Genomic DNA, 23670 nt, shown 5'->3' with positions numbered 1-23670 from the left:
CGATGAATGGTCTATTCAACACAAAACGAATTTTTCAATTTGGACCAGTAGTTCCTGAGATAAGCGCGTTCAAACAAACAAACAAACAAACAAACACTAACTCTTTAGCTTTATATATTAGTATATAGAAGTATAGATAGATAAGTTTAATGGAAGAAAGGATTTGTATTTATGTAAAGGTCAGTTTTGACAGCGAACACGATAGCAATTGAGTGGCTTTTCCAAGTTCATTAATACGTCTATAGTTATTGTTGGTACCAACGCAGTCCCTTGCTTTAAATATTTTCATTAATTAGCGTTCGTGAATAAAAATTAAGCGGTGGAGTTTCCATATTTTGAATGCAAATATAATGAACTTAATGTATAATTTCAAGTGGTCCATAAAATATATAAATGTTTACATTAAGTATTTAGTATACCTTTAATATTTATCTGTGATTTTAGATACTGCTTTTGATATACGGGTCATGTAAGGTTTGTTACTGTGATAACAAATCTGCAGAATAAAATCTTATAAAGTTTTTGTCTCCTGATTTTAGATCATTTTTAGTGACATCTCGTGACTCTTTTATGAACATTTGTTGAAATGCTTTACATCACATTTCAATAGATGGCGCGCGTAAACGAAGTGATTAAAAAAGTTTGTAAGGGATATATACATTATGGATAGTAAGCAATTCATTTTTATTTATTGTACATACAAAGCATATAAAAACTGTTATATATTTCTGAAAAAATAGAAGACAAAACCGAAAACAATATCGAATGCCATTGCGTCGCGTTCCTACATAAAAAAAGTTATACACAAACAACATGGTGGATCAGCTGTTTTCGTTTTTCTCAAATCCCAATTTGTTTTCGTAAAACGACGCATTATTATGGTATCATAGCCATGTGTGAATTAAAATGGGCTCAATCGCATCGGTGCTGCAATGGCATTGTCAGACGTGCGGCCAGATCAACCCAACAGAGAGTGTAAAGTGTTTAAAATGTGGTACAAAGCGGGTATCAAGTCATGACAGTGGTATTTATAAAGAAAATTGTAGAGATTCTTCCCCGGAGTATACATCGCGGACTGGTAAAAGCGAGGGAACAACGCCCGGATCGGAACCTATTGTCATACCGACTGAAAATTGCTATAACAGGTGTGTATTTTTTTCATAACTATGCTCGACGTTGAGTTACTGTCAGGAGTTATCGATTTTTCGTTACTCGTATTTAAGGTTATATTTCTATTGTATTTCATTGTTGTGCGCAGTCAAAGCGAGTTCATTATCTAAATTAGTCGTTAGCGTGCAGTTTTTGGTATCATTGTGTCAGGAATTAAGTGAAAAATGTAATTATATGTGTCGCCTGTTCGAAATGTATGTAGGTATGTATCAAGCAGTCGGGTATTGAATTTGTTCGGTTCAATACATTATTGCCTCCAATCGTATTCAAATGTGAATCATTATAGCATTAAGTGTCCAGTTTCATTACAAACGACGTTAATCTCGTAAGTAAAGCTAAAAATCGAACTATTGAGATTCAATTTCGATTTCAATAAAAATGTAGATATAATTACCTAAATATCACGGAAAATATATGAAATATGTCTAATGTAGCAGCCATTAATTGTTATGTCTAAATAATCTGTATTAAACAAATAAAAAATAGATAGACAAAGAATAGTTGTATCAGTTGTGTGATACTAGTCAGGATGTCAATGACCCCTGCTTGTTAAGAGTATCTATCAACCTATGTTAGCAAATTTGATGAACCTTTAACTTATATTATGATATAAATCTATATTATTCTACTCTTGTTTACCATCATTTGGCAAAAAGCATAGAATTTTATGACTAATTATACTATAATCAGGCATTCATATTCAAAAAACTGTTGACTTTAATAATAGACAAATAAATAATTTTGCATTCTCAAATAACATTATAATTACTTAGCTATAACAAAATTAAGGTAGTTTATGAATTGACTTGAAAATTATGCATCTTAAGCATTAGTTCTAAATCTCAAAACCAGGTATAAAAAATACAAATTCACATTTATTAGAACATACAAGACAAATTTTAAGTATATGTTGGTAATAGCTATTAATATATAAAACCATACCAAACAGAAGCCTGATTCATCCACCCCGATCAAAGATTCCTCAGTGGCTTTCGGAACAGGCAAAATTACTATTTGTCTTGTGTATTTACTTTTAACATAACCATCAGGAATCAGGAATTATATTAATACAAAGATGTTATTACCATTTATTGTGATATAAAGTAAAAGGAAATGAACTTCAACTGTTTGAAAATAATGTTAAAACACATGTTTATGATATACTAGCTGTTGCCCGCGACTTCGTCCCCGTGGGTAGAAGATATAAGTTATGATTTATACCTGCCCTGTTTTTTTCACATTTTCCATTGTATCTTCGCTCCTATTAGTCGCAGCGTGATGGTTTATAGCCTAAAGCCTTCCTCGATGAATGGTCTATTCAACACAAAAATAATTTTTCAATTTGGACCTGTAGTTTCTGAGGTTAGCGCGTTCAAACAAACAAACAAACAAACTCTTCAGCTTTATGTATTAGTATATAGATATAAATTCGCAGATCTAGTAATTAGTTATTTCCTCTGTGGATATTAAATATGTTTATTCCGGCATTAATAAATAGCATTAACCATGCAAGTCCATGTGTAATTAGTACTATATTATGCGAGTACCTCATAAAACATTGGTCATATTTTCTACATAAATGAGCGGTGTATGAAGTCACACTGACCCAATATGAGGCCCAATATCCTCTTAGCTTTCCAATGTTCTATGATCCTATGATACAGTACTTAAATGTCACGAGGTTTTTTGACCAGACAGTAAAAGACATTGCTTGTTTAAAATACTTAGACTTTCTTTTTAAAAGGTCTTTGTATCTTTAAAAAATTATGCGGCACGAACAGCACTGTTAGTTCACACTGAAACAGCGGCCGATAGCGTCTCTATGTAGCAAAATATCCTAATAGTATTATAAAGTTTGTATGTATGGATGTTTGTTCCTCTTTCATGCAAAAACCACTGGACTGATTTAGACGCGATTTGGTACACAGGTAGTTTATAACCAGGATTAATACATACGATAGTTTTTATCCCGATTTTATGTACCCGTGGGATAATTATCAAATATTTTTTTAAGTAAATATATGATATAATGATGATATTTGTTGTGTCAGCGGATGGTCGTGTGTGGGTTCCGCCCCGGAGGCGTCGCGCGCGTGGCGCTGCGCGTGCGGCCTGCACAACGTGTCCGCGGCGTGGCGCTGCGCTGCCTGCGACGCCATCGCGCCTCACGCGCCTGTCTACAGGTAACTAGACAACTTAGATAGCCATGCTTAATCTGTTGTAGGGTCGTTATCAAAGGGTAAAAGAGAATTGCTATACCCCAGTTTCCAGGTTTTATAAAACCATGGATTTAGGGACTCCGCTGTCAGTCCGACCTTCTGTCAAATTCCGTCAACACGCTTTATTTATCTCATGAACGCATATACGAACGAAATGTATAGTTAAAATTTTGAAAGATGATGTATTTTTGCTTAAAGTAAAGATCGAGGAAAGGCAACGTTTGTTACCGTTATAATTTTTTCAATCTCAATCATATCAAGTAAAGTGGTTTTTAAAACAAGATTCGTGTTAACATTGCAGGCTGTCTGATGATGAGGATCAAGCTTCAGGGATGACGGACAAGGAAAAGTCTGTTCCAGGTATACAATGTTCCATGTATTTTCTTGATTCAAAGAACAATATTTTAGTACGTATTACTTATGTTTAAATCTATTTCTTCCAGACACTATGATAAGGTCGAACACCCTGGCTGTCCCATCGTATAAGCCTACAACGAGTTACTCAGACGGCCGCCGGTTGAACCTCGATGTGCAGTCGCTCCGACTATCGCCGACGCAGCTCACAGACCAGGCACATGGAGTCACCAGATCTCTCTCTCACGGGTCCGTGATCAACTCCCAGCATAAGTGGTGGAAGGTTGACGAGACCGGCCGGGGGACCATCAACCGACCAAGCAGTTTGATGGTCTCCGAAAGATACGGTCAGATCAACCCCAGAGAGTCGTTCCTCAGAAGCCTGCACACAGTCACGCGAAGACCCAAAAAGTGCAACGAAAGCAAGTCCAATTGGGAGCTCAATTATATCAAGGAATATCAGAGGGAACAGAGTAAAGGTTTGCATTTGAAGACGTGGTCTTGCAGTAAGTGTACCCTTGAGAATTCTGGGATTAGGACGAACTGCGAAGCGTGTATGTCGCCTAGAGTGTCGCCCCTCGCGAGGATTCCGAACGCAAGGGGCTTGAGTGTGACCACGCTAGGCAGGCACGAAAGTGCCCTCGGCAGGGATGGCGGCGCCGCCTCGCTCCCCACGTCAGGGGGCGTCATGATCACCGTCCCGGACTGGCCGACTGGGCGGACAACCCTAGGATCCTCATTTCGAAGGTCAATTAGCGCGCAGAACTCGCCAGAAATCCGCCCAACTTACAGACGATCGTTCTCCGAGCAAACGAACGCCGATCGACCGGTCGGCAAAGTTATATCGAGTAGGCGAAGTCTGAACGACTACCAGAAGTCGTTGGCGAGTTACTGCGGCAGTCTGCCGAAGACGGAAGTCAAGAGAGACTCGAGAATAGACGAGAACAGCGTGGAGATTGATAAAGAGTGTAGTTGGGACACGAACGCTGAGGGTGTGATATACGCCCTGCCGAACAAGGGGAAATACAAGGACTTGAATTTGCAACTGCAGGTGAACAACAACGGGACACGGTACTCGTACGTGTCGGTCCAGGATACAAAGACAGTGATGAGTAACTCACAGAACGAAGCTTTATACTCTAATGACATCAGTGATGGGGATTATGCGAGGATAGATGAGTTGTTGGGGGCTGAGAACTGTATTTCGCCTGTGAACGAAGTGCCGTCCGTTTCAAATATACGGACGTCGCACATAGGCGTGCGGGAACCGAAGGTGTTCAACATGCTGCCATCTGTCGGCAAAGTTTCGCACAATCCTCGGGAGCAGGCTAAAGTGCCTACGTCACAGCAGCTAGCTTCGTAAGTCAAATTTCTCTATGATTGTGATTTGGGACTTTAACAATTTTTTTTATGAAATTGAAACTAATGATTTCACCATTCGTTTATTGGTTTCTTGAATTTAAAGAGTTTACTTAATTGCTTTGAATATATTTAAAAAAAGTATATTGGTATGCCATCTGAAAACTAGTCTAAAATACTCGATATCTTCAAACGAGTTCAATCGTTAATTTCTTCAACGATTATGAAGTAACCTAATTGTCCTTTATTCATATTTAACAAACATACTTCTTTCCAAATATTATTGACCGTTAAGCCTACTTCCCAAGCTGTGAAGTGAAGAAGAACTTTCAGTTCCTAAAAAAAAAACATTTATGTCACCATTGAAGATCTTCTGTATTTCACATCCATTGCCGTCTGCCCACAGTCGCGAGTCCCGCATGTGGCAATGCAACGAGTGTTGGTTCGCGTACAACGCGTGGTGGGCGCGCTGCTGTGACGTGTGTCGCAGCGGGAGGCCCCCACACGCGGCCGTCACTCTGGCCACCAGGGATGTGCTTGATGGACCGCATAATAGGTAAAATATATGTACTCGAATTTATACTAGGTGATCCTGAAAAAAGTGTTTTGAGTGGACAACCTTTATCATTATGGGTTTAATAAAAAATGTAGCCAATTCTCAGCCTTGATATAATATATGAAATTTTATAAAAATCGAATCAAGAGCAAGAAGGAATTTGAATCAAACTCAAATTGAACCAAAAATCTGTGAAACTAAATTTCACATGCATTACCGTTTCTTTAGTTAAGGTACCACCACACTAAGAAAAAAATCCCTAGTCCAATATCAACCCTATACCAACTGAATAAGGTTAATATTCCAGTACAAGGACGAGCAACCCATCAGAGGCCTGCAGCAGTAAGGTGGAGTCAAACCGGGAGCCCAAGAAGCTGACAGTCCCTATAGCCTCGCTGGACCACGACTTGAATAGCGATGAATTGTTATTTGCTGTTGGTAAGTATTCTGTATTTATATTAATAATCACTTTATTAGACTACCAGGCTTACCATTCTTTTAACTAATAAATAGTTTTGTATTATTTATATGTGTGTGCCTGTAAGGTATTATATGTCTGTGGCATGTTGCCTGACGATAAAAAAAAAGATTATTATTTGCATCTCTTTTCATTCACGGGCTAACTTTATAAGAATAGACCCAGTCCTTTTTTAAAGGCGTGCACCGGGACACAGGTCGAACGTGTAGACGCCTACTTGAGAACCAATTATTATTATTAAATGATGTAACGGTTTACTCACTTGTATTTCATGATAAATCACTCCGATTGGATCCGAAACTAGTTGGGCACCCCCGATTAATACACGTACATTTAATAATGTAACTGTATTTTGTCCTTAATTTTAAGGTCCCAAAGGGTTCTATAACAATACAACCCTACCCACCATTTACTTATGCCTCACAGTGTAGTTCCTATAGTTATGTCTGTCCGCCTGTGCCCAGCCCCGCCGGCGGCGGCCAGCAGCGGGCTCGCCACGTGGTCGTGTGTCCGCTGCACTCTGGTCAACGACGCGGCAGCCGCCGCCTGCGCCGCCTGCGCCGGGTCACGGCCGCAACCTAACTTCTGGTATGTGTGGATAATATCTTATTTGGTTTTAGGTACCTAAGGTAATAAAAGGTACTTTTCCGATTCTGGGCAAATCCTTCCGCTATTCTCTATCCTTAGCCACATGAGACCAGCACATGGTCTTTGAAAATTTGGTTTTCTTATTAAGAATAGTATTTCTGAACCAGTTCCAAATTAATAAAGATTTTTATAAAATATAATAAGTGTATTACTGTCTGTCACCCTGGTGTATCTTCTGAACCGCATAAACAGCTGACATTTTCACACATGATGTATTTCTTTTGCCAGTATAAAAATAAATAATGGAATAATTATAATGGAATAATTATAATCTTTTTACGCTGGTGTAGATGAGATGGATGCCCATATTTTTCAAAATTAATTTTCTTTTTATGTTTATACCGAATCAACATTATCACGAGTCTGACTAGCACCAGTTTTTATGAGTGTTTAACATCTACTAAAACCTGTTCAATTAACTTTTTGTTTCAGGTCGTGTAGTTCATGCACCCTGCAGAACCCGGCGTCGGCGAGCCTGTGCCTGGCGTGCAAGACGCCGCCGGTACCGAAGCATGGACTCACAGTGCCAGTCAGTGATTCAAACCACGGTGCCAGTGAGTACTATGATTATAGTTGAGATGTTGGCGTTGTAACAGAAAAAACGGTGAATACAATTTTTTTACATAAAATAGTTTGGGTAACCGCCTTCAATTTTTTTGTTACCTTCCTTGTCATCGTCCTATCCTTTTCCCGACTCTGTTAGGGTCGGCTTCCAGTCTAACCGGATTCAGCAAAGTACCAGTTTTTTAACAGCAAGGAGCAACTGTCTATCTGACCTCCTCAACCCAGTTACCTGGGCAACACGATACCTCTTAGTTCGACTGGTTAACAGACTTTCTAGCTTCTGCCTAGCCGTAACGACTGCCAAAGATGTATGAGAAACAACCGGGACCCACAATTTCACTTGCCTTCCGAAACACGGAGGAATTCGTTCTGACAAAGATGGATACACATCTACGGACTGACCACGTCAAGAGTAGCTTAACCTTATTCAATCATCTTATTCAGATATAGCTTAGCCACGAGCTCCTTAGCCGACTGATTTGTTTTAATTTGTAAAACAAAACGGTACCCTAATACATTATATTTGACTTGCCTGTTGGTCTAGTAGTAGGGTGTAATTTATTAAAATATGTGCGTATTTAGAAATATATAAGTATGTTTATCAGTTGTAGTTTGAAATTAGATGGCGTTGTGTGAGAGTTGTGGAATATTGTTATATTATACCCCCCTGTCCCGCAGCGGGCCGCAGCCCGTCGCCGCGGCGCGCGCGCGGGACGCCGGCGCCGCCGCGCCGCAGCGCGCGCCTGCACACGCCGCCGCCAGAGCCCAAGTACGTCAACCTGCGGTAAGGGACCTTCAGTAGTCATCATCATCATTTATTTATTTATTAAGAATCTCCGACAATACATCCAATCATATACAGTAATAATGCTATAGGACCTGTACTTCCTCAGATAAAGAAGATCACAGCATGCATACTTAATATTACCAGGCTAAAGTTAAAGTTATTACAAATTATAAAAAAAATGAAATTAAATAAGAATAGGACAATGCAAGCAAACACAAGATTAATTGTAGAGACAAAATTAACGGGACTTAATTCCTGAACTGTTTTATAATTAAATTTTTTAATCATCACCTCAGCCTATAGCCATCCACTGCTGGACATAGGCCTGTCCATGTTCTCCAGCACGACCGGTTCATTGCCATTGCTTCAATGTAACCTTTTGCTAAGTCATCGTCGCGGCTTGTAAGAGACAAGTTGAAGAAGAGCGGGGAAGCCTTTGCTCAGCAGTGGGACATTTTAGGCTAGTCATCATTTAATTCATTCTCCCCCCCCCCCTTTAAATCCACTCCCGTACTAGTTACGTGAAAGTAGTGAAATATTACCTAAGTATAATAATAAGGGCCGATTTTTCAATCATCAGTTAAGTTCAATCTGGGGAATAAATATGACCGATTGACATATACTCTATAAAAGCTGTCAAAACGTCAAACATTCGTCAGACAAAAGTTATGAATCCAACCGGAACGACACAAAAACAAAACAATCATTTCCCATAAAATTCATAAAAAAAATACAAATTTCTCCAGACACAAGTAGGTTGAAATTACTTTTCTGTTAAATTTCAGAACTTTTTAATTCTCAACCGTTAAAGATCATATTTTTCCATTTTTTTAATTAATCCTTTTCGCCCGCACCCAGTCCGGAGACGATGGAATGGCCGTGTTCGGAATGCACGTACGTGAACAGCGGTTCTGCGGCCTCCTGCGAGATGTGCCAGTCGCCCAAGACTCGGCTGCTGCCCGCCGCGCCAGACCAACCCTCGTTGGATGACGAGGACTCGCGTGAGTTGAGTTTGTAGTACAAGTATTGATGTAGCTAGATATTTTTGTAAGTAAGGTTAGGGTTCAACGACAAGACATTTTTATTGCAGGTAATTCTTTATCGATGTTAAGTTTAATTTTCTGATAAATATTTGTTATGATACTTAGTTTTTATGGTTGTTTTCTGTGTCCCTGTTCATTTAAAAATATTTGATGCGAGTTATTGTATGTCACGTTTACGAATAAGTGAATATTTCAGTTGATTTCATTATTTTTAGATTTCCTAGGTGAATAGTGGGAATAGTGTGAGGAAATTAAGGCTTTATCATAAAATATTATGTCTAGATGTTTGGTAAAAAGAAGAGATGATGATAGACTTAAAAAAAAACCTTTTGGAGTTCCGCAATCAAAGAGTAAAAACGGAATCCGAATTTCAAAGGCTGCACAGCTGTCTGACTATCTGCCGTCCATCCGTCTGTCCACCTGTGAAAGCTTCAGAAATACACGATCTATGATAATTTTAACTGTATAAGTATCGCGGTTTTTCTCCCGATGGTCCTGATGACAGAGTACAGAACCCTAAATGACATTTCATAAATCGATTTATGTTGCCAACAGCTGAAGGCTCAGACGGTGAGCGCCAGGACAGCACTCCGATGGAGATCCTCCGCCTCAGTGAGGAGAGCCACGCCTGGACGCAGTGGCAGGAGGTACTGGCGCAGTGTGCCGCGGTAAGTCACCATGTTACTACATATTATACTTACTTATAATAATCATTTATTTATAGCAGAGCAGTTCATTAAAACTTAAAAACACACATTATTCAAACTATCAAATCTAACAGTACATTGGAAATATCTACTTGAATTGCAAATCATCGTTCATTCGACTGCACGTATAGCCGAGTGGTTGAGGTCAACACCCCAAACCCATTGTGCGCGACGTGTTGCGTGTTCGATCCCCGCGTAGGACAAGCATTTGTGTGATCCACAAACGCTTATTCTGAGTCTACCCCCCTCGACGCAAGGGTTAAATTCCTTACTGGGGAGTCGTTATTTAAAAAGAAAAAATAATCATAATTCAAATTTATTTATTTTGTTGGCCTGCTGGTGACACTCTTATATATCTTATACTTCTATACTAATATATAAATCTGAAGAGTTTGTTAGTTTGTTTGTTTGAACGCGCTAATCTCAGGAACTACTGGTCCAAATTGAAAAATATTTTTGTGTTGAATAGACTATTCATCGAGGTAGGCTTTAGGCTATAAACCATCACGCTGCGACTAATAGGAGCGAAGATAGGTACAATGGAAAATGTGAAAAAACAGGGCAGGTATAAATCATAACTTATTTATATCTTCTACCCACGGGGACGAAGTCGCGGGCAACAGCTAGTTGTTATAATAACTTTCGTGTGACGCACTCAGAATACTTCAGTGGTTAGTGGCCCTGAGCCCCCGACTGCTGTACGTGACGTACAAACTAGATGGCGTTATGACATTTGTGATATTTAGTTAAGTTTACATTTTGAGCAGTTGGCATTTTAGAGGCCTCTCAAACCAACGTGTATTCTCACTCAATAGCCACTTGATTTTACTTTTATTGATTGCGGTTTTAACAGAAATTGCAGTCTCATTTGAAATCTTATACTTTTTGTTGGTCCAGACTGGCGAGTCGTACTCGGACTCAGTGTTCCCGGCCAGCCCTCGCTCGCTGTACTACAGCGGGTCCGGCGAGGGCGCGGCGGCGAGGTGGCTGCGGCCGCACCAGATACACGTCGAGGCCGACCACCGCCTGCCCTGGGTCGTGTTCCGGGACCCGCGACCCTCGGATATCTCGCAAGGTACCCTACAACACAACAGTAAAATATCATTATCAGCCTTTTCCCAAGTATGTTGGGGTCGACTTCCAGTTAATGTAGGCTTTTCTCCCAGGCTGTCACTGGAGAAGTGACGCCCTGGGAGAAATATTATCATCATCCTGCAGTTTTCCCAAGTGTGTGAAGGTTAAGTTTCCAATCTAACCGCATACCGCCAATGCTAAACAAGGAGCGACTGCCTACCTGACCACTCAACTACTCAACCAAGTACCAAGCCAACACAATACTTAGTGAGACTAGTCGTCAGACTTTCTAGCTTCTGACTACCCGTAACGATTGTCTAAGATGTGTAAGTAACAACCAGCCCCACTATTGAATGGTTCGACGCTGAAGCCGCTATGATCCGTCTACTGACCAGTATCAAGCGTAGCTTAACCCGTGATGCATGACCACGAAGTCCTCTGTGTAATTCAATAAGCAATTCTTTATTTTAATAGTTCTTTATTAATTCCTCTTAACTTGACAACTGGACAAAAATATTTATAACTCATTACATGATCTTCTCAATTTTTCCCCAGGGGTCCTGGGCAACTGCTGGTTGCTATCAGCCCTAGCAGTCCTAGCCGAGCGTTCAGCGTTAGTACGTGGTGTGGTGGTTCGTGGTGAACCCTCAGTGGGAGCCTACCAGCTGCGGCTGTGCAAGGACGGGAGGTGGCTCACAGTCACCGTAGACGACCTGCTACCGGCTAATAAGAAGGGGCATCTGGTGTATTCACAGGTCAGTGAAGATATGGATGCTAAGAGTGTTTCTTGTGAGATGACGTCAGATAGAAAGATATGTGGACCGCAAATAAACTCGTTGGGAGTAGAAGTGAGAATGGAAGTGCTAATAGGTGCTAGGTTTGTCGAGGTTGTCTGCGGCAAAGGTCTGCGTGATGGTCTAGTCAAATACGTGGGGACGTGGCCAGAAAAAGATGGTGAGATCTGGAAAAAAGAAAAACCTCATAATCAAAAGTTTTCATTTTAAGTAGGGCGTTTTCTAGGCACTTTAAAACGTTAGAGTAGGTACCTCTCTTTATGATGTAACAGAGGTTAAATAAAAAAGTGCTCACAATATCAGGGGACTCCTGATTTAGAATCCAGGTGTGATCCAATTTGTCAGAAGTTTTAATTATGGTGTATTTTTGAAGCACTTTTCATTTTCATTTTAGTTTATTAACCAGTGGAATCATACTATTGTTAAAGAAAATCTAATAATAATCGATTCCGTCGACAAAATTTTTGAGTAAATAATTTGTTACAGGCTAAAAGAAAGCAGTTATGGGTGCCTCTCATAGAGAAGGCGGTCGCGAAACTGCACGGATGTTACGAGGCGTTAGTGTCTGGGCGAGCTATCGAAGGTAAGATATCTTGTACACTTGGCAGCGTGCTGTTGGGGAGCCTATTGAGCCGTTTCTTCTCTCGCTGAAAAAATACTTAGGACGCTTCCTAAGTATTTTAATTTAACTAAAGGTAGTCAAACGTAATTTGACCTTTAAAGAGCCTAACTTGAATATATGATTTTGATGAAATATACTGTCCCCAGACACGTTCTATCTAGTATAGTTACCGGCACGGATCTTGAGCTCTCGGCGGAAGATCGATTTGCGCATGCTACACATGACAAAATAAAACGCCGATCAGAGATGCATGCAACTGCATGAAAGATCGAATCCCTCTTGTCGGCTATGACGCGATTCGCTGCGGGACAATCACTGCACTGTAGTCCGCCCCGCGCCTCACTTCACACCACAAAAGGGACACAAAAAATCACTTCTGCGCTGGATAAGGTCATCGCTCAAGATCCGTGCCGGTAACTATAAGTGATAATGGTATCGTGTCTCGCCGTAGGTCTGTGCACGCTGACGGGCGCGCCGTGCGAGTCGGTGTCGCTGCAGGCGGGGGGCGCGGGGGGCGCGGGCGGGGGCGCGCCGCTGGAGCCGTTGGACCGCGACCTCGTGTGGGCGCAGCTGCTGTCCTCGCGCCAGGCCTGCTTCCTCATGGGCGCCAGCTGCGGCGGCGGGAACATGAAGGTAAAACCACCCCACCAGGTTATATTCTCCCAATATTCAATGTTTTGTTTCGAGGGTGATTGGGTAGGAAACTAGTTTTTTTTAAATATGCTTAACTTGGAAAAAGAACTTTACTGTAATTGTATGGGCACTAGACTCTGATCTCGATGATTATTTGATTTGGATTTCCGTGTAAGTTTGATAATGGTTATAGTAGGTTCTGGTCGTCTAAGGCATTTGTTGGCGTTCCGATACTTTGTACTTAATTTTTACCTCATTTGAATATTCTTACTGCATAAATTGCCTAATCGTGTTCTGGCTTTTCTACATTCACTCTTGCCTCCAGTGTCTTTCACACTAGACACTAGTTCTACAGTCGTACTGTCATATTGGCCAGGTGGACGAGGAGGAGTACCAGCGGCTGGGGCTGCGGCCGCGCCACGCGTACTCCGTGCTGGACGTGGTGGAGCTGGGCGACGGCGCGGGCGCGGGCCCGGCGCGCCTGCTGCGCCTGCGCAACCCCTGGGGCCACTACACGTGGCGCGGCGCCTGGGCGGCGGGCGCGCTGCCGCCGCACAGCGACCCGCACGCCGACCGCGACCACGGCGTCTTCTGGATCAGCTTCGACGATGTGCTCAAGTTAGTACCACTTACAATTAAATCAATCTTACATATAAAAATGAATTGCTGTGCTTAAGTCTCTCTAAAACTCGAAAACTCGGCGTTAGTAGGACTTAGAAATATACAATCTTACATATAAAAATGAATTGTTGTTTGTTAGTCTCGCTAAAACTTGATAACGGCTTGACTTATTTTAGTCTTTAAATATTCGTGAAAGTCCAGGGAAGGTTTAAACGATGATACAATATGGAAAAATTGCAACAAAAATGTATTTTTGTACTGTTATCATCGACTGTTAATCGGTACGTAGTTCACCGGGACAGCTATAGACTAATATTACAAAGCTGAAGAGTTTTTTGCATGAATGCGATTACTCACCTCATTTACTACTAGTCAAATCTGAAAAAATAGTCTCTGTTAGATAGCTGATTTATTGCGAAAAGTTATAGGTTATATACTATCACGCTAATTTCAATAGAAGCAGAACAGCAAAATGTTACAAAAACGAGAAGAAATTATCACCTTTCTACTTGCTCTGCGTCAACAGAGTGGCACTATAGGTAGGCGCTCTAGACAGACGAACGCAGTTGTCGTACTATCGGATTGCACGTACTATTGGTTTGCAATTCTATTGTAGTCGAGTCAACTGCATTCAAACTGCACTTTAACCACAATTCGCAGTTGGATTGCGGTCCGTCTATCAAGAGCCTAAGGTTTAAACCTTTTTCTTATGTAACCTATTTCGTGTAGACCGATTCCACCCCCACTCCTATTAGCCAAAAAAATCCAGTTTTTCTTTATGATTCAATCCTATCCCCAGGTACTTCGACTGTATAGACATCTGCAAGGTCCGTATGGGCTGGCATGAGGTCCGCCTCGCTGGGATACTGCCGCCCATGTCCTCGACACGCCACCTCACCTGCCTGCTGCTCACCGCCAACCAGCCAACTGAGGTCGACTTCACGCTGTTCCAGGAGGGACAGAGGTGATAATATAAGCTGTTCTAATGTCTTGTTAATTAATTTTTGGATAATTCAAATCTCATAAATACCAATTTTTTATCATGAACGTGATCTAGTCATTGGATACATGAAGTGGGCTGCTTTTGTAAGACGACTAAAAAATCACCGTGTATAGTCTTCCTCACTTGAACTCACAAATTCGCCTGTTCGCTTTTAGAATACGTGAATAGAGTACGTTGTATGGGTATTTTTCTATTACATGTGTTTTTCTCAGGACAAAAGTAACACAAGTTACTGCTGACGTCATTCTCCTCACTGCACTTTGAAATACTGCAGCTTGTTTTATTTACTGTTCTTTTTCACCCAGTTATTCCAACCATAAAAATTAAAGGGCAAATACTTCCTCATCTTGTGTTGCTATTTTCCCCTTTAATCATATTTTATGTGGTTTTTAACTTCTTTGTGTCATTTAATTTCAGGAACTCAGCGAAGAGTCAGCGCTCACAGTTGGACCTGTGCGTGGTCGTGTTCAGAACTAAGTCGGGGCCGAGCGCGCAAGTCGGGAAACTTGTAGCGCATAGCAAGAGACAGGTGCGTAGTGTATAGGTCACCACGCTAAATGTAATGTGCGTGATGTATCGTGGGTCTCAAACCCACGATTCATCACGCACAGCCCAGCGTTGGATAAGCGTTTGTATGATATGAATGCTTGTTCTGAGTCTGGATGTCTTTGTGCATGCGACTTAAAGTTCAATAATCAAGAATCTTCATTTGCTAAGAATATGGGTACAAGCAAATGATGATTTTATGCCCCCAGGGTACAATGATTGAATTTCTTAGTGCGGGAGTAGTTTTTATTTTAAATAGAGAAAAGTGTTCTTACTTAATTTACCCGCACATAAAAACCAAACCTAAAGGAAAATCTTTATATACTCAATGTTTTTGAAACACCTATAGTCCGATTTTTTATTCGTGGCAGTAAAATGACATTTCCAGTGTGGCAGGATTTTAATTCCAAATAAATAGTGATGTGTTAGAATCGACTTATTACAATCAAAAGTTAGTCGAGCTTACATTTTTTTATTCAGATATCAAATTAGCTCTGTATAAAAAAATATATATTTACGACAATTAATCAAAAGACATGCACGGTGACTGTTTTTAAATGTAAAAAAAAATAATATTAATTTAAATTTATAAAATTAAAGCCAAATGCGGTGCTGGTATAAGATGAAGCACCTTACCATGCAAGAAAAGTCGAGCGCATCCAACTCCAAACTGGATGAATTCTGACTTTATGCAGTGGTTAGATGAAAAACAAATTTAATATCAACTTACAATTATAAAAGCTCAATTAATAGAAACAGTAAATTTTTGATACATAATAAAATAAAGCATGACTAAATGTCATCGTCGTAGTAAGATTTCCAAACATCACTATTGTAGCGGGTCACCCTTTTTTGTATAAATGACAGTTGCAATTGTCATTTTACTGCCTCTAATTAAAAATCGGACTTTAGAAATATATTTCAGAAATCTATACATAAATATAAAAACAACATATTGTCTACCCAGGTCCGCGGCTTCGTGGGCTGTCACAAAATGCTAGAGAAAGGTTTCTACCTAGTCGTGTGCCTGGCTTTCAACCACTGGCATACCGGTCTAGAACTAGCAGACAGTTCGGCCTGGCCTCGCCATGTGCTAGCCGCCCACTCGTCCAAGCCTCTCTCGGTGGAGAGGCCGTCTTTACACCCCCATATACTCGCCGATGCGATAATAGGCCTGACTCTAGCAAGAGGACAGAGGCATGAAGGCCGGCAGGGGATGACGGCCTATTATTTGACTAAGGTAAGGGTAGTTTTTGGTCTTATAGGGTATTTGATAATTTTTTTCTCTCTGCATCTGAATAAAGAGAGAAAAAGGGCAGACTAATATTTCTTGGGAAGGAAGATCAAAGAAGAAGTCTTGTTTCTGTGTCGTGGTGATTTTAAGACTCGGTTCAAATTGTTTAACCTACATAATGAAGGGGGTAATAAATATTCCAGAACATTAACTTAAAATAAAACCAAATATACATTAATTTTTGCTTCCCGTTTTAAGCAAACAATATGTTACTAAAACCTTTATTTCCAGGCCTTAAAGTCGATATTCGCTTGAGTTATATCTGTAGTTTTTTCTGCCTCATAGATCAACTTAATTAATTTTCCAGGGTTGGGCCGGTCTCGTCGTGATGGTAGAAAACCGTCACACAGACAAATGGATTCACGTGAAGTGTGACTGTCAGGAAAGCTATAACGTTGTCTCCACTAGGGGTGAACTCAAAACGATCGATTCTGTTCCACCTTTGCACAGGTAAGTGTTAACTAGATAATGTAGAGATTGGAAGACGCTAAGAACGCTGTGCGCAGCGTTCGGGTTCGATCCCTGCGCGGGACAAGTATTTTTAACATCCATCCACATTTTGAACATTTGGTTTGATGGAATAACACAAATTACCTTGGTGCTATTAACACTCCGACTAAAAATGACTAAACAATAATTTTATCATCATTACAGACAAGTAATCATCGTCCTCACTCAGCTAGAAGGTAGCGGCGGGTTTTCAATAGCGCACCGATTAACGCATCGTCTAGCAGCAGGAGCTCGCCTGCAGGACTGGGCGCCACACGCTGACGACGAGCCTCGCCATCGACCGCCATTAGCGCGGCGACTTCACGGCTTACACGCGCCGAGATTGATCACCTAGTAAGCGTAGAACTGCGGTCGTGTCGGCAGCCGGCCAGGCCGCAATTAACGCGCTGACTAAAATTGACTAAAAATAGCTTTGCGCCTGCAATCTGAACACAAGATATTAAAATTATCAGCATTTGACAAAATGAAAGATTAGTTGCTACATAGAAGCTTCTACTCAAAATCGGATTTAGACTTTTTGTATTTCGAAACGGGAAAATTTAGCCACGTGTCTAACATGTCTAAAAGCACAAGGAAAATTTGTACAGATGACAGTTAATTGGTATATTATTAGAAATTGGATATTTGTTATTACCATTAAAGATAATCGTGCAATTAAATGTGCAATGTATATGTTGTAATAATAATAATTGGACACATCAATTAAATATGAAATGTAAAGACAAGGCCTGTTCTCATGTGAGATTGAATGTAAGCACAATATTGACTCTTATTCTGTTAGAAATAAAATACAAAGTAAGTTAACGTTGTAATAACTGAGCGAGCTGGCTGTGGTGCCAAATGTAACTTAACTACTTGTGCGAGGTCAAACTATCAGAATTTTCGCAAGTTCGGGCAAAATTAGGTAATTTTCCCACTGCTGGGTATAGGTAGTCTAGTCCAGAAGAGGGAAAAATAATAATTATAATCATTGATTACCATATCTTAATTAAATTTGACACAATAAAATGTTCAATCAGTGATTTTATAAAAATATGCCATTGTTTTCTTAGATGTAGACCTGAAGCGGTTTTTTTTCAAAATGCTCAATTCCAAATCATATTGGTGAATTAACGCACTGTCATAAAATTCAATAACTAAATTAAAACTGAACTCAAAAGGATTCTTAATCCTATGGTCATAAAGTTACATTTGGCGTACCACTAGTCAAACCGCGGGTAGCTAGGTACTAGGCCTATATCGCTAACGACACAAATAGCTATTAATATTTTTTCTACTACACTAAATATACTCATAGGAATACACGTCCGGCCGAATAAATGTAACACATTTTGATTAAAACTTTTTATTCAGCTGGTGTTAAGATTTTGCCGCGGAAACGCGCACCGAGTGTTATTTTTGAAAGAATAAATAATAAGACACTGATAATTAATAATAATTTAACAAAAAGAAATGTAGATTTCGCAAAAACGTGTGCTAAAAAAGTTTTCAACACAAAAAAAATATCAAAGACAATGGTAGGTATTACGACTCGTGAGTATTGCAATCGTTTTGCGAAATTCGCATGTATAGCGATAAGTATATATCACGTAGATGTAAATTTTAAGATTAAAGTGTAAAAATCTCTTGTGCAATGGTTTTTTAATCGGCTCTACTGTGAACAATTAACACAGTACTGTTATCATTGTGGGAGCAGGATGGCGTTATACGCTGTGTATATGTTTGTCTCGCTTGGACACTGGCAACAGACTTGAAGATGTCATAGTAAGCGCTCAGTTATAACGGGGTAGTTGTAATAGTTGTTGCAGAATTTTGAAGAAACGTTTCTCATTTTCAGAATCTCATCAACAAGTAATTATAATTATTACGACTGATATTAGATTTTTACTCGTTCATTTTCTATTAATATTTTTGATTGTTACTACATGTGTTTTTTGTGTGTGTTTTAAACAAAGCCCAGTTTTTTAATTTAAACACCGCTTTAAATTCAATAAAATCAACTTAAAAACGTAGCAACAAATTTCTTTCTCGTTATAAGGTTCATAAGATACAGTAACAGACGGACAGACGGATGGACAGGCCTGTGAAATAGGGTTTTCCGTTTTACCCTTCGGTAACAGGTTACGGAACCCTAAAAATATTCCTACCCATTAAAAACTGATCATAATTTAAATGGTAACTCCATTTTTTTAAGACTTCAAGTTAGACTGTAAACGTCTATCAATGTACAAAAGCGGTGTTTCCAATAAGGCCGGGCTTTATTTAAACCCGTCTTGTAGATTTATTTTATAAATGACGAAGATATTACTTTGATGCGGAATTATTAATGAATGCTCTAAAATTTGGTATTATTTGTAAAGGCTGAGTTCTCTTTAACTCGAATTATTTAAACAGTGATCAAATGTTGGCCTAAATGTTTGTGTGTATCACAAACGTTTGCTCCAAAAGTTTGTGAAAATAGTATTAATTTTATGTACGGGACTTTTTAAAGTGAAAAATAATTAAAAAGTGATTAATTGTTGTATTATAAATCGGGAATCTCAGTCTTTAGCTTGTAATTAATTAGAAATATTCAATTAGATTTAGAGTTTTTAAAATTGTATTTTGTTGGAATATGCATTCCTAATGTTGTTTTAGCGAAATTACATTTTTTATAAGCATAAAATCGCAAGGAAATTATTTAAATTCATGATTGAAAAACATCATAATTTCCAAATGTGTAGTCTCAAATGAAGAGATAAAATCACAAAGTTTTGCGTTCACGCAATTAATCAATTGAAATCGGAATTTACTGAACTTATGGCCTTATTTAAACCAATCGCACCTAGTACAGCTGTCGGTTGTCTTTGTGCATGTGATTTTAATTTTTGTGAAACCCTCGCAACATATACTTCATTTACATACGTATTCACTTATTCGTTCATGCCTAGCCAACCCGCTATGTGAAGTCACTGACAAAAAATAGATATCATGAAAGATAGAAACACAGTCCTCATGGCCACCGGTCACCTTGGAGTACAAAGTGTCAGACTATTACTGACTAAATCTGAACCGCTTTGCAACGTCACCTACGTTTTGATCTCGGTAAATGTGTTGAAATTCTTTATTCACTAACATTTGGTAGCCGTACCTTTGGTTTCAATAAGGCCCTGCAAGAAATTCCAAGAAAATCGGAACAAAGATCGCTAAGCGTTTCGTTACACAATCGCTATTTTAGTAATTGGTAGCTCTAAAATAACTTGTAAATATTTAAATTGCTTTTAATTAATTTAGATGTAACGAGAATGTCGATGTTTTTAGCACGAAGTGTTCAAAAAGACATTCTCATGAAAAGTACTTTCATTCCAGAAATACTCATTATTTATTTAATTAATTATTAATTTAATTGTTGTTTTGACATGATTCTAGTGATGCAATATCTTGCCATTATTTTGCTTTAGAACGGTTATGTTAGTAATTTAAGTTAAGTATTTTGATTTTAAGTCTGGCCTATTGTTAAGATTCGTGCAATATTTTCTCACGTTTATATATTATAATTTATATATTAGTGAGATGTTCACACTGGCTAGCACAAATATACGCGGTGAGTGTGTGTATAGATAAATATATACAATTTTGAACATGGTTCTATCTATCCAAGTCTGTAATTACTACGTTTCTGCTGTTCCGGGAAAATTAATAAATGTAGATTTTTGTCCCCTATTTGGTAGTGTTTTTTTCTTGAAAACAGATTTACTAGCCGAAGTTGTGACATATTTTTGATAAGTACACTATAAAAGAAAAACAGTTATTTGCTATTAAAAGCTTGTCAAATTTGGTTCAGCCTTTTTTAAGTCTAGATTTATCTGGAACAAACAATAAATCATGATCATCGTGCTCATTTCTACATCATCAAAAACCTGCATATTTGAAACAAATATCTTTTTTTTACGTTTCGATGGCTCTTTTTACATTGTTTGTCTATCCACACACTCCCTGACAAACATTTATTATTAATAACATAATTAAGTTATCAATCGCATAGTGTATTATATTATGGTACAATACCATTCGCTCTATAGTTCACAATTGTATATTTTTACACTTCATAATCATATATACATATTATATACACTTAAAATATGTAAACTCGTATCATCTTCCATAGTTTTCTTACTACCGTACTTAAATGGCACTTAAATTTGAGATGTTCTTTAGTTCTTTTATTCTGTGGGAACAGTTAAGTGTCAGATAACAAAGGTTCTGTTTAAAATTAGATTTTTATTTATAGAAGGCCTGAAAAACGCGTTTTAGAAATGTGGACACATAATTTTATTCATGAAGTCCTTCTATAGGTTCTCAAAAATACACCTTTCGCTATGCGGCCTCTTTAAGTGACAAGAAGGCTCATTAAGGGCTTCTCAAATTTGAGTCGAGTTTAAGTAATCGGTTATTTATCTAACAGATTTTGTAACTTTCAATTATAGTATTTCTTTTTATAATAAGATAGTGCCATATTTATTGTAATTTTATATCGGCAGCCATTTTCCTTTACTAGTATTTTGATACGCTATTAGTGCAATGCATATATGTTGTTCGTTTAAGACCATTCGTACAAACATTCATGATGACTTATTAGTTCGCGCAAAATGTCCCTAATCGCTTGGGATAGCACGAATGTTACTGAAACTTGGGTTAGCAGGTACAAAATGTACGAATAAATTATTAACAAAATGTTTGTAATTACACCAAAAACGATATAACACCCGGTTTCTGAAAGACCGAACATTGCAGCAAAATTAAGAAAATAGTCGACAGATGTCAAATCTGACGTCTGTCAAATTGAAATAAAGCAATGATGTATTGTTTTAAGATTTGATTAAACAGTCTTTCAGAAATTGGTTATTCTCGTAAAATAAAATTTGTATAATAATATTGTTTTTGCGAGTCCCTATTCCTTTTTAAAATTTTGTGAATCTAAGACGTGTTGGATGCACTGAGAAAAAAACTTTTGATGACTTTTATTTAAAATAGTTTTATGTTTTTGTAGCATAAATGACGCTTATTTTACACGTTAGATGTACGTGGATGCATGTTAAACTATTTATGATAAGGTTAAGTAAATAAAATTATTTAAATTTGATTCCTGCATTTAATTGTAAAAGAATCCCAAAACGTAATTTCTCCGTTTACTTATGAACTTAATGTCCGATTCATTCTCTACCAGTCAACTATAGGGTGATTAATGGCGTATGGTGACATAGACGCGGTTCCAAACTCGACAAAGTATCTAGTAAAATTCTTTGCAGCGTCTGCTTTCTGCGTCGTACTTGAAGAACTACTGGCTTTGAGGAGCTTGCGGCTAAGCTAGAACTGCACAAGTTGATCGATCACAGGTTAAGCTACATTTGATGCACTCGTATCTTAAAAAATCTTCGTGTTTCGGAAGGCACGTTAATTTGTGGGTCCCAACTGGTATTTAGACATCTTTAACAGTCCTCACGGGTAATTAAAAGCTAAAAAGTCTGACAATCAAGTCTTTTTTAGAGGTATCGTGTAACTGGGCTGAGTTGAGAAGGTCAGATAGGCAGTCGCTCCTGATAAAACCCCGGAAATTAGCTGCTTTCGTTTAGACTGGTAGCCGACCCCAACATAGGGGAAAGGTGAGCACGATAACTTTGAGAACCTCTGTCCTCAACAATTGTATTTTCAGAAGTGTTCAGTAGGTTTCGCGGCCAGAATTTGTCAACTCGGTCACTAGTTATGATTATAGGTCTATCTATAACAGTATACAGGTATTGTAATTAGAAAGTTTTCTTCTCTCACGAGCACAGACTAAACTATCAACATGAACTACTTTGTTTAATAATATATCATGCTGAGCATTGAGATCATCAGGCGACTAGGTCAGGCGTTACGTAAATATTTAAACCAGATGAACGGTATATTTTTTCAGTAGTATTTATAAACATTTTTGGTGTTAGTCGATACTAATTTCACTAAACCTCTTAGTGGCCACTAGGCCCCTTTTGGCTGACGGCACCCTGTGTTCTGTGATCAAATGCTATGCATTGTAACACACCGACTAAATGCAAGTGACGTCGCACGGGGGTTCAGGTTAAGTCAGTTAAGAGTTAAGTCAGAATCGGCCACAGCTCGCTTCTTCCCCCGAGGAGGTGGCAGATAAAGTTCTGTTTTTCCGATGCTTGTACACTATTTTCCATTTTTCTAATTTTTTATTCTTCCGCAGGTCGGCTGGAAGAGATTTCTTAAAGAAATAAGCAGTACCTTTGTACACCTCTTCCTGTATTTGTGCTACTTTTATTTGTTTGTGTACATAAATGGTTAATATAAATAAATAAAGAGGATTACCATACCCTCAGGATATATTCCAAAAAATATTCGAGCCCTTCTTTTTCCTCTTGTGGAAACCTCACAATTTATGGATTTCGATATATTTTTTCCGAAGGGACGGCCAAAAATGATAGGGACCCTCTGGTTAAAGCTTGGTCTTCAAGAAAGTAAACGCAACAGGTCACTGACAGCATCTGACGTCTAACAGACGCCGCGTGACGTATCTTTAAAAATTTTACGCTGACGTCACGCGACGTGAGTTAAAGACCTCATGTACCCGTATTTAGGGGTCCCAAGACGATCAAATATCTTTGACTCATGTCATACGAAAGCTTGTCCTCAGTCTGGGTGTCTT

General features: G+C 38.9%; 1 protein-coding gene across 1 annotated transcript; it reads left to right on the top strand.

Moving 5' to 3' along the window:
* Window positions 1-760: 760 nt before the first annotated feature.
* LOC113499993 (calpain-D) lies at window positions 761-22104 on the top strand. The gene is made up of 21 exons (XM_026880635.1): window positions 761-1145; window positions 3222-3353; window positions 3691-3749; window positions 3833-5102; window positions 5509-5658; window positions 5966-6096; window positions 6601-6724; window positions 7217-7338; window positions 8027-8132; window positions 8994-9136; window positions 9734-9846; window positions 10783-10960; window positions 11515-11714; window positions 12240-12336; window positions 12827-13008; window positions 13385-13626; window positions 14429-14593; window positions 15050-15161; window positions 16146-16418; window positions 16780-16922; window positions 17127-22104. The coding sequence occupies exons 1-21, from the start codon at window positions 907-909 to the stop codon at window positions 17314-17316; spliced, it is 4371 nt and encodes a 1456-aa protein (XP_026736436.1). The 5' UTR covers window positions 761-906; the 3' UTR covers window positions 17317-22104.
* Window positions 22105-23670: the final 1566 nt, after the last annotated feature.

This window comes from Trichoplusia ni, chromosome 13 (assembly GCF_003590095.1).
Source record: "Trichoplusia ni isolate ovarian cell line Hi5 chromosome 13, tn1, whole genome shotgun sequence".
Classification (NCBI taxonomy): domain Eukaryota; kingdom Metazoa; phylum Arthropoda; class Insecta; order Lepidoptera; family Noctuidae; genus Trichoplusia; species Trichoplusia ni.
Note: the sequence above shows the minus strand (reverse complement) of the source record. Positions and strands in the feature narration are given on the sequence as shown.